Source organism: Berghia stephanieae, chromosome 8 (assembly GCF_034508935.2).
Source record: "Berghia stephanieae isolate SIO BIC M18660-M18661 chromosome 8, UCSD_Bste_1.3, whole genome shotgun sequence".
Taxonomy (NCBI): domain Eukaryota; kingdom Metazoa; phylum Mollusca; class Gastropoda; order Nudibranchia; family Aeolidiidae; genus Berghia; species Berghia stephanieae.
The window spans coordinates 2,916,864-2,929,363 of NC_088367.1; the positions used below are offsets into that span (position 1 = coordinate 2,916,864).

Sequence of the window (12,500 nt, forward strand, 5' to 3'; positions counted from 1 at the left end):
ATTTCCAAAAATAAATGTTATTTTTTATGTTTAAAACAGGATGTTACTATAAATAGTAAAACCTTTTTTAGTCTTGATTTTAAAGAATAATTTTAAGAATTAATTTATCTTCTTCTATTTATTTTTAAAATTAACCTTGGTTTCCAATTTTTTTCCATTGTTGACAGGTCGACGAGGATTTGATGTGCCAAATCTGCCTTCAGCCACTGGTCAGTCCCCTGGACACAGGCTGTGGTCATACGTTCTGTAGCCGGTGCATCCACAACTACCTGGCCATACAGCCGCAGTGTCCCATCGACCGGAAGCCCATGACCATCCAGGACTGTCAGCCCTCTAGTATATTGGTCAGAAGGTGAGTGAACGCGCTCCCTCAATCTCAGGCTCCTTCTACTCCTCCCCCTCCTCCCCCTCTTCTTCCTCCTCTTCATCCAAGACTGCCAGCCCTCTAGTATATTGGTCAGAAGGTGAGTGAACGCGCTCCCTCATTCTCACGCTCCTTCTACTCCTCCCCCTCCTCCCCCTCTTCTTCCTCCTCTTCATCCAAGACTGCCAGCCCTCTAGTATATTGGTCAGAAGGTGAGTGAACGTGCTCCCTCTTTCTCACACTCCTTCTCTTCCTCCTCCTGCTCCTCCTCCTGCTCCTCCTCCTCCTAGACTGTCAGTCCTCTATATTGGTCAGAACGCTCCCTCAGTCTCATACTTCTCCTTCTCCTCCGCCTCCTCCTCCTTGTGCGGCTATGTGGTCTAGTGGTATGACACTCGCTTTCAGATCGGAAGGTCCTGGGTTCGAGCCTCACTCGGCGCATAGTTAAGTCCTTGGAGAAGACTCCTCACTCACATTCTCTCACCGTACTTAGGTGTAAAATGAGTACCTGGCCGTTAACAGCGTTGTCTCTCTCCGGAAAAAAAAATTGTAATATCGCCCAACAGGCGTCATGTCCTGTCCTAAATGTTAAATGTTGCTGTTGGCCAGGGACCCCTTGTAAAGCGCTTTGAGCACGCTTAATGGATATTGTGCTAGGTAAAAAGCTCAATTTTTATTTTTCCCTCCTCTTCTTCCTTCTCCTTCTCCTTCTACTCCTCCTTCTCTTCCTTCTAAATTGTCAGCCCTCAAGTAGATAGGCCAGAAGGTGAGTGAACGTTCCCCCACTCTCATCATCCTCTTCCCCCTCCTCACCTCCACCACCTTCATCATTACCATCATCATATTTATTATCAGTATTGTCGTCCATACCGTTATCATCATTGTCGTCGTCGTGGTCATTATATTATTCGTTATCATAATAATAACCATCGTTATCATAATCGTTGTCACCATCATCATCATCATCATCATCATCATCATCATCATCATCATCATCATCATCAATATCACCACCACCACCATCATCATCATCATCATTACCATTATCATAACCATCATCATCACCATCATCATCATCGTCATCATCATCACCATCATCATCATATCACCACAACCACCATCACCATCGTTTTATTTTTTCTTTTCGTCACTGTCTTTTTCTTCCTCCCTCACCTTCTATTTCCACGGTGTCCACCCTTCCCTAGCCCAAACACACACAAACACAAACACACAAACACACACACACAAACACGCACACACACACAAACACACACACACACAAACACACACACAAACACACACACACACAAACACACAGACAAACACACTCACACACACACACACAGACACACATGCCGAATGACACCACTCCTTATGGGGCATTATCTCATTGATTGTCATCTCCCCGTGTCAGAGGATTGTGTCAAAACAGTACATGACATTTATCCCATCACTTCCACCTCTATCTCTATCTCTATCTCTATCCCAATTCAAATCCGATTCTAGATGGAACACATTCGCAGGTCTCAGGTCTTATCAGACCTGGAAAAAATAACACGTTGGTCCGATGTATTCTTCCGTACTCTGAAATAAAATCACAAAAAAGACACAAAAAACAAAAAACAAAAAAAACAAAAAAAAAAACAGATTTTTACTAGTTAGGCCATGCACCAGAAAACTGGTCTTACAAATCGTGGATTGATTAAAGTGACCCTCCATAGATTTCACTGTATTTATCCCATCACTTCCGCTATCGCTTTCTCTATCTCTATCCCAATTCAAATCCGATTCTAGATGGAACACATTCGCAGGTCTCAGGTCTTATCAGACCTGGAAAAAATAACACGTTGGTCCGATGTATTCTTCCGTACTCTGAAATAAAAGCAAAAAAAAAAAAAAAAAAAAAAGATTTGTACTTGTTAGGCTCCAGAAAACTGGTCGTACAAATCGTGGATCGATTAAAGTGACCTCTATAGATTTCACTGCATTTATCCCATCACTTCCACCTCTATCTGTATCCCAATTCATATCCGATCCCACTGGGTGGGGTTCCTGACCTCCCATAGTGGGCAGGGGGTTACATACTGTGTCTTCTATCCCCCTATATCTGTTTTCCAACATGCTTTCTGTCTTTGTCTTGGAATGAGATTACTTCGTTTGTCCTGGCCCTGGCTGGGAGGGAAACAGTCAAATGCATATTTTTTCTTTGTAAATCATCTCTCTGTTATGTATTATTATTATATTTGTTATTTTGAATGTATAATGTAAGCATTTGAGTGTATTCCTCTTTGTTGGATTTTGTACGTGTGTCCGGAAGAGACTTGTAGGTGATTTCAAACTAAGTACATTGGTGGTATGCTCTTGGAATCTACATATGATCCCTGTTTGTTCCCAGTTCCCCTTTGTCTTACTTTCTCTTGGGTGCTTTAATTGTAATTCTAGAACTTTTTACTATCCCATTTTGTTCCTTTTATTGGCGCTGATATGACCTAAATGTGTTGCAAGCGCCGTAAAACCCTTAAAAACAAAAACAAATCCGATCCTAGATGGACACATTCGCAGGTCCGGTCAACGAACGCAATTATTATGGGCTTGATTTAACATTGGAGTAACGGGCCATATTTTACGTTGGTTTGAGAGTATGTCTATTAGACAATGTGCGACTATGTGGTCTAGTGTGTGGTATGACACTCGTTTTCGGGTCGGAAGGTCCTGGGTTCGAGTCTCGCTCTTTAATCACATTCTCTCATCGTACTCAGGTGTAAAATGAGTACATGGCCGTTGGTTTGAATTTCTATTACGTCAAGTGCGGCTATGTGGTCTTGTGGTATGACACTCGTTTTCGGATCGGAAGGTCCTGGGTTCTAGTCTCGTTCTTTACTTTACGCACATTCTCTCATCGTACTCAGGTGTAAAATGAGTACCTGGCCGTTAACAATGTCGTCTCTGTCAGAAAGAATAATTGCGATATCACCTAACAGGGGAGAGAGATAGCGAGAGAGAGAGAGAGAGAGAGAGAGAGAGAGAGAGGAGGGGTGGGGTTGTTGAACACGATCACAAAGATTAAAGAATATGCTTTCTGTCAAAATATGTCAGCAAGTCCTTGACTTGAATCGATGATATCCCAACAAAGTGACTGGTTGTCTAGGGTTTGACGGAAAAGTAATCTCAGACGGTCTTTTTTTTTTGTTGTTGTTGTTTCTTTGTTTGTTTTGTTTTGTTTTTGTTTTTGTATTTTTTTTTTTTTGTTTTTTTGTTTTTTGTTGTTTTTTTTTTTTTTTTTGTTTTGTTTGGGTTTTTTTGTTGGTTTTTTTTTTTTGGTCTTTTAATTTTTTAATTTTTTAAATGTAAATCCGACTCAATCTTTTCCTCAATGTCAATAAATCCAAAAATATATTTTGTACGCCCAACCAGCTGTGACCAATCCCTCTTCACAAATCATTTCCCGCCAAATATGCTCTTCTTCATAAATCCACATCCGCTTCCTGTTTCCCACGAAACGAAGACCCCCCTGTCTAGCGTGACGTTTAATCGATACACTACTTAGGGGCCCGAATATTATAATATTATAGGATTGGGAAGTCTGTAGTCTAATAAGAGTTCAGATAGATTCGTGGTCCGTGTCGATAGACAATGATTAGTAATGAATCATTTGTTTTTACACGGAATTTTTTTTTTCATTTTATTTCAATATATATATATATATATATATAATATATATATATATATATATATATATATATATATAGATAGATAGATAGATAGATAGATAGATAGATAGATAGATAGATAGATTCACTCACGTATTTTAGCCGAAACAATCGTTTTCATGTCCCTCACTTCATCAGTCATATATATATATATTAGATTAAACGACACCATAAGATACCGTTGCCTAGGCATACAATGAAGGAATATAGATAATTCATCAAACAAGATGTCTCATGTCAACAGGAATCACCCATGTTGTCCAAGTGAGCAAATTGGGGGTTAATAATATTGCTCAAGGAAAAAAAAACGAATGTGCCTGAAACGGGGCTCGAACCTGGGACCTTCCGGTCACAGTGCAATGCCATAAAACCGCTCAATTAATAGAAAAGTACACTACGTCGACTGACGATATGGAAACCCATTGAAACAATTGTATCGGCAGAAAAATGTGAGTGACCTTACTTATATTATATTATATATTATATATATATGTATATATATATAGATATATATATATATATATATATATATATATATATATATATATATATATATATGTATATATATATATATATATATATATAATATATATATATATATATATATATATATATGTATATATATATATATATATATATATATATATATATATATATATGTGTGTGTATATATATATATATATATATATATATATATATATAGAGAGAGAGAGAGAGAGAGAGAGAGAGAGAGAGAGAGAGAATATTTAATAGCGCACTATCCACTCGAAGTCTCAAAGCGCTTTACAAGGGGTCCCAGTCCAACACCAATACTTAACATGTAGGTCATATTACATTTTTTTTTCTGAGACAACGCTGTTAACGGCCATGTACTCATTTTACACCTAAGTACGATGAGAGAACGTAAGTGAAGAGCCTTTTCCAAGGACTCAACTATGCGCCGAGCGAGGCTCGAACCCAGGACCTTCCGAGCCGAAAGCGTGTGTTGTCATTACGACAAGACCACATAGCCGCAAATACACATACATACATACATACATACATACATACATACATACATACATACATACATACATACATACATACGCATCCATCCACCCACCCAAACTCCTAAACACACACTCACACGCGCGGCACGTGTGTGCACACTTATTCAAAGGGGTAACCAATTGACGACAACGTCCTTTAAAACGCTCGCGTCGTTAACAACTAATGCAAATCGGATTATGAGTAATTTTTTTATTTTATCTTTCCACCACGTCAAAGTGATTTTTGTATAGTTTACAAATACCCAATACATCCAAATCAGATCTCTCCCACTTCAATTTTTTTTTTTAAAGTAAAAAATGAAAGGCGCCAGTCGCACGGCGGGAAACTACCGACATAGTATCGTTCAATCCATACCGGAAGTGAACAGGCAGGAAGCGCTTTGAATTGCCTCAGTTCTGCTAGTATCCATAACCCAGAGCTGCCTAGTACTTGAAAAATGTCAAAAATTCCTAGTTTCCAATGGAAAAAAAAAAAATTCACTTTATATGTGACCCTTCGCCTCAAAATGGTATTATGTCGGGATGGTTAAGATGTTGAAAATTGAATTTATAGCCAGAAATATCAGCTTGTGTTGAATTTGTATGTTTTATTGAGGAGAATGGATACCATATTTTAGGGTGCTAATTCCAACAATTTATATTTTTGACCAGTTTAACATTTAGTTCGGCTTTTAAGCATCTGGTTCGTTCCGACATAATACCGTTTTGAGACGATGGGTAACATATACCTTTACAAATAAACAGTTTGCTCTCAGAATGATCCAAAAAAGACTCCAAAGTCCTGAATATAGGTTCTAAGGGGCTGCTAAACTTTCCTTTTCAATAAGATTTATTGAGTCAAAGAGACCTATACAGCTGGGTGCTGGGATTCCTGACCTCCCATAGTGGGCAGGGAGGCAATTACTGCGTCTTCTATCCACTTATATCTGTTTTCCAATTTGCTGTCTGTCTTTGTCGTCGATTGAGATTACTTGGTTTTGCCCTGGACCTGGCCATAGTGCTTGTCTAGGAGGGAACCAGTCAAATGCATAGTTATTGTTTTGGGAGATGATATTTATTTCCTTGTAAATCATCTCTCTGTTATGTATTATTAAATTTATTATTTTGAATGTATAATGTAAGCATTTGAGTGTATTCCTCTTAGTGGGATCTTGTGCTTGTGTCTGGGTGAGATATTTAGGTGATCTCAAACTTAAGTAAATTGATGGTGTGCTCTTGGAATCTACATCTGTTCCCTATTTGAACCAATTCCCCTTTGTCTCACCTTTTTCCTTTAGATTGTACATCTAGAATCTTTTCACTATCCAATTTTCTTTCTTTTTACTGGCGCCGATATGACCTAAATGTGTTGCAAGCGCTTTAAAACCCTTTAAAAAACAAAACAAAAAACAGACCTATGTAACTCTGTAGCTGGAGCCAAAAAAAAAAAAAACACAAAAAAAAAAAAACAATTCGTTATTTCTACGAATGCTTCGTAGTCCAAAGGCAGGTCTGTCATAATATATAAACCAATCAGCGATAGTCTTGGTAGAATACACCAAGCACCGATCAGCCAATCCGTACCGATCGATCGGTGGTCTCGTGTTCCCACGGCATCGATGACGCTTGCTGATACATTCCCGATAATACGTTGGACAACCGTGTCGACATATAAAAAGTATATATATTATGTTACGGTGGTTGTTGTTGTTGCTTTTGTTACAATAACTACATTCAATTAGACAGAGATATGAATCTGTTCCAGGATATGTTTTTAAAATAAAGATATAAATTAAAAAAACTTGAGATTTTTTATAGATATAGCGCAATATTCACTAAAAGTGCATCGATGACGCTTGCTGATACGTACCCGATAATATCTTTGACAACCGTGTCGACATTTATAAAATATATTATGTTACTGTGGTTGTTGTTGTTGTTGTTGTTGTTGTTGTTGTTGTTGTTGTTGTTGTTGTTGTTACAATAACTACATTCAATTAGACAGAGATATGAATCTGGTCCAGAATATGATTTTTTTTAAAACAACCCCCCCCCCTCAACTATGCGCCGTGTGAGGCTCGAACCCAGGACCTTCCGAGCCCCCCCCCCCCCCCCCCCCCTTCCAAAAGAGATTTTATATAGCACAATATTTACTAAAAGTGCATCGATGACACTTGCTGACACGTACCCGATAATAACCTCGACAACCGTGTCGACATTTAAAAAATATATTATGTTACTGTGGTTGTTGTTGTTGTTGTTGTTGTCGTTAAAATAACTACATTCAATTAGACAGAGATATGAATCTGTTCCAGAATATGTTTGGTTTTTTTTAAACAACAAAAAAAGTTGAGATTTTATATAGCACAATATTTACTAAATGTGAATCGATGACGCTTGCTGACACGTACCCGATAATATCCTCGACAACCGTGTCGACATAAAGATAAAAGATAGTATGTTACGGTGGTTGTTGTTGTTGTTGTTGTTGTTGTTGTTGTTGTTGTTGTTGTTGTTGTTGTTGTTGTTGTTGTTACAATAACTACATTCAATTAGACAGAGATATGAATCTGGTCCAGAATATGATTTTTTTAAAAACAACCCCCCCCCCTCAACTATGCGCCGTGTGAGGCTCGAACCCAGGACCTTCCGAGCCCCCCCCCCTTCCAAAAGAGATTTTATATAGCACAATATTTACTAAAAGTGCATCGATGACACTTGCTGACACGTACCCGATAATAACCTCGACAACCGTGTCGACATTTAAAAAATATATTATGTTACTGTGGTTGTTGTTGTTGTTGTTGTTGTCGTTAAAATAACTACATTCAATTAGACAGAGATATGAATCTGTTCCAGAATATGTTTGGTTTTTTTTAAACAACAAAAAAAGTTGAGATTTTATATAGCACAATATTTACTAAATGTGAATCGATGACGCTTGCTGACACGTACCCGATAATATCCTCGACAACCGTGTCGACATAAAGATAAAAGATAGTATGTTACGGTGGTTGTTGTTGTTGTTGTTGTTGTTGTTGTTGTTGTTGTTGTTGTTGTTGTTGTTACAATAACTACATTCAATTAGACAGAGATATGAATCTATTCCAGAATATAATTTCAACAAAATAAAAAACAAAAAAAAAAAAAAAAAAACTTGAGCTTTTATATAGGGCAATATTATCCACTAAACGTGCTCAAAGCGCTTTACAAAGGGGTCCCTGACCAATCTGTTCCAGAATATGATAAAATAAAAAATTGAGATTTTATATAGCGCAATATCCACTAAACGTGCTCAAAGCAATTTACAAGGGGTCCCTGACAAAAATCAACGCGTGACGTGTAGAACGAGTCATGACGCCTGTTAGGCGATATTACAAGTTTTTTTGGACAGAGACAACGCTGTTAACGATCAGGTACTCATTTTACACCCGAGTACGGTGAGAGAATGTGAATAAAGAGTAGAGCCTTTTCCAAGGACGCAACTATGCGCTGAGCGAGGCTCGAACACAGGACCTTCCGATCCGAAAGCGATTTTCATACCACACGACCACATAGCCGCACGATTTTGGTAGGTAAAACAAAACAAAAACAAAAAAAAGTTATAACCTAGGAGAAAAAAATAAATTATAAAACAAAACCAGAGCAGCCTTCTTAATATTTTAAAGATTCGTATTTTCCATGGGAATGATATAAATAAAGTCACTACAAAATAACAATTTGCCCTCGTCCGCATCCAATAACGCTCCTAAATCCTTGTCCAATAATGCTCCTAAATCCTTGTCCAATAATGCTCCTAAATCCTTGTTCAATAATGCTCCTAAATCCTTGTCCAATAATGCTCCTAAATCCTTGTCCAATAATGCTCCTAAATCCTTGTCCAATAATGCTCCTAAATCCTTGTCCAATAATGCTCCTAAATTCTTGTCCAATAATGCTCCTAAATCCTTGTTCAATAATGCTCCTAAATCCTTGTCCAATAATGCTCCTAACTCCTTGTCCAATGATGCTCCTAAATCCTTGTCTAATAATGCTCCTAAATCCTTGTTCAATAATGCTCCTAAATCCTTGTCCAATAATGCTCCTAAATCCTTGTCCAATAATGCTCCTAAATCCTTGTCCAATAATGCTCCTAAATCCTTGTCCAATGATGCTCCTAAATCCTTGTCCAATATGCTCCTAAATCCTTGTCCAATAATGCTCCTAAATCCTTGTCCAATAATGCTCCTAAATCCTTGTCCAATAACGCTCCTAAATCCTTGTCCAATAATGCTCCTAAATCCTTGTTCAATAATGCTCCTAAATCCTTGTCCAATAATGCTCCTAAATCCTTGTCCAATAATGCTCCTAAATCCTTGTCCAATAACGCTCCTAAATCCTTGTCCAATAATGCTCCTAAATCCTTGTTCAATAATGCTCCTAAATCCTTGTTCAATAATGCTCCTAAATCCTTGTTCAATAATGCTCCTAAATCCTTGTCCAATAATGCTCCTAAATCCTTGTCCAATGATGCTCCTAAATCCTTGTTCAATAATGCTCCTAAATCCTTGTCCAATAATGCTCCTAAATCCTTGTCTAATAATGCTCCTAAATCCTTGTCTAATAATGCTCCTAAATCCTTGTTCAATAATGCTCCTAAATCCTTGTCCAATAATGCTCCTAAATCCTTTCCAATAATGCTCCTAAATCCTTGTCCAATAATGCTCCTAAATCCTTGTCCAATAATGCTCCTAAATCCTTGTCCAATAATGCTTCTAAATCCTTGTCCAATGATGCTCCTAAATCCTTGTCCAATAATGCTCCTAAATCCTTGTCCAATGATGCTCCTAAATCCTTGTCCAATAATGCTCCTACATCCTTGATATACATAGGTTCTATAGATAGTTCGAAGATGACGTCACTCAGGTCTTTGTTATTGTCTTTTCCATCCGCGTTTATGAGTAATGCTTACTGAACTGTATTAACCTGACTATAAACGCTCATGGTTACACATAGTTTTGCGTGTTGGTCCGTTATACTTCCGGATGGCAATGTTGTTAGCTTCTAAGCCAAGCGCATACTATCTATTGAAATAAACGTTCCTTTTCAACACGGTTTATTGAGCCAAAGACGCGTGGGTACGCAGTCCTAGATGGAGCCAAAAATTCGTATTTCTACGAATTGTTCGCAGTGCGAGGCAGGTCTGACTAAACCAAACCTAAAAAAAAAAAAGACAAAAACAGAAACAAAAGAACTAACTGTTTTACCCTCTTGAGAAAACCGATAATCAAAAACATGGACCGACAATTTTGAAAATATCAAGTAGCCCCGCCCACCCTTCTCTAATGTTCGCATTCTAACAGGAAAGAAAGAATCTTTTACTTCTCCGATTCCAAAAACCTTGGAAGTGTGTACGTAACCAGTCCTTTTGAGGATTGACGATAAATAGTTTACAAGAGAATAAAGAACAAAAATCAAAAACAAAACAAAGACAAAAGCAGAAACAAAAGAACTTACTGTTTTACCTTCTTGATCAAAAAACCGTTAATCAAAAAGACGGACAAGTGGCCTCACCGCTCTGTACTTTTCGCATTCTAATAGGGAAAAAAGAAAAGTCGTGACGTCACATATTTTACTTCTTCGGTTCCAAAATCCTTGGAAGTGTGTATGTAACCACTAAAAAAAATAATTTTTAAAAACTTGAGCTTGTATACTTTTATATAGCGCAATATCCACTAAACGTGCTCAAAGCGCTTTACAGAGGGTCACTGACCAACAGCAACACGTAACATTTAGAACGAGGCGTTAATGAGGAGTTCTGAGGTTCGATCCTCAGTCGAGATCGACTGATTTTTTTTGGGATGGGGTTTTTTGGGGTTTTTTCTTGTATTTTTCTTTCTTGCTTTGTCTGGCACCTTTCATACACACTTGTTCAATTCTTTATCATAAACAGGGACCGGCAATTTTGAAGAAAAAAAAACAAAGTATCAAAGTAACAAATGTGAAAAGGTGCGTTTGAAACAGTGCCATGCAAGGCAACATGGAAAAGAAACACAAACACTAACGCGAGTGGTTGGATGGGAGCATCACCCTTGAATCGTATACCTATGATGTTCGCATGGGTGTACGATCCGATAGTGGCGGGTGGTTGGATGGGAGCATCACCCTTGAATCATATACCTATGATGTTCGCATGGGTGTACGATCCGATAGTGATGTCGTTTCTTCTCTCTTTACTAGCCTATCCTGCTTCTTTGGTTTGTGATTGTATTTTTGACAGGGGATATTTTTTTTTCTGTAAATCTTCTGCCTGTTTGTTCTCGATTATTTATAATTTAGCTTATGATATCTTTAGGTTATGATTTTGATTTACATTTGTACTATTTTTGTTAGATTGCTTGTTTTTTTGTTTCAGCGGTCTCTCATATAACCTCAATTGTGTTGGAAGAGACCTAAAGCAACAAACAAACAAACAAAACAAAACACTAACCGTCTCCCCAAAAAATCAGCGGCCTCGACTGAGGATCGAACCTCTTTAACGTCTGGTTTTGTTTTGTTTTGTTTTGTTTTTTTTTTTGTTTTTTTTTTTTTGTTTTTTTTTAATTGGGGGGGGGGGTGTTTTTGTTTTGTATTTCTGTTGTGTTTTTGTTTTTTTTTGTTTTTGATTTGTTGGGGTTTTTTTTTTTTTTTTGTTGTTGTTTCTTTATTCTTCTTTTTTTTTTTTTTTTTTTTTTGTCTTGTATTTCAGTTATTGTTTGGGGATTTTTTTTTGGTTAGGTATTTTGCTTGTTTTCTTTTTGTTTTGTTTTTTTGGGGGTGTTTTTTTGGTGGTTTTTTGTTGTTGTTGTTGTTGTTATTTTGGTGGGTTTTTTATTGGGTTTTTCTGTTGATTTTTCTTTTTTTATTTAATTTTGGGGTGGAGTGGGGGGGGGGGGAGTTGTGGTTCCCCCCCCCCCCCCCCTTCTAATTAGAATATGAAAAGAAAAATGTAAAACAGAAATCTGTCGCATCGTTTCCGTAACACACTACATTTTGACATGACTGACGCCTTCAACTACACGCATCGCTCGCTATCTGGTATTTTAAGTAACTAAGTGTTTGCCTTTCATATGCAAATAGATTGGCATTCACTTCTCACTTTCACTGCCTTGAATGAATTGTCGTCAATTGTGTGCAAAGTAAGGAAGACAACAATGAACGTGTACTTTGTCTAATTGAATTCCCTATTGGGTCTCAGTACGTTCTGACGTTAGCGTTAATTATAGAACTTGTATTGGCTGTGTGTATGTGTGTGAGAGAGAGAGAAAGAGAGAGAGAGGGGGGGGGGAGAGAGAGGGGAGGGAGAGGGAGAGAGAGAGAGAGAAAGAAAGAGAGAGAGAGGGGGGGGGAGAGGGAGAGAAAGAGAGAGAGGTAGGGGGC

At 37.8% G+C, this 12,500-nt stretch overlaps 1 protein-coding gene across 7 annotated transcripts in view; it reads left to right on the plus strand.

Annotated features, from left to right (window-relative positions):
* The window catches only part of LOC144978024 (ligand of Numb protein X 2-like), a 67,788-nt gene that overhangs the window by 21,550 nt on the left and 33,738 nt on the right, over nucleotides 1–12,500 (plus strand). For all 7 annotated transcript variants that reach the window (XM_078923490.1, XM_078923487.1, XM_078923492.1 and 4 more), the window contains one exon: nucleotides 168–352. In XM_078923490.1, coding sequence (XP_078779616.1) covers nucleotides 168–352 — 185 coding nt within the window. The remainder of the gene's footprint in view (nucleotides 1–167; nucleotides 353–12,500) is intronic.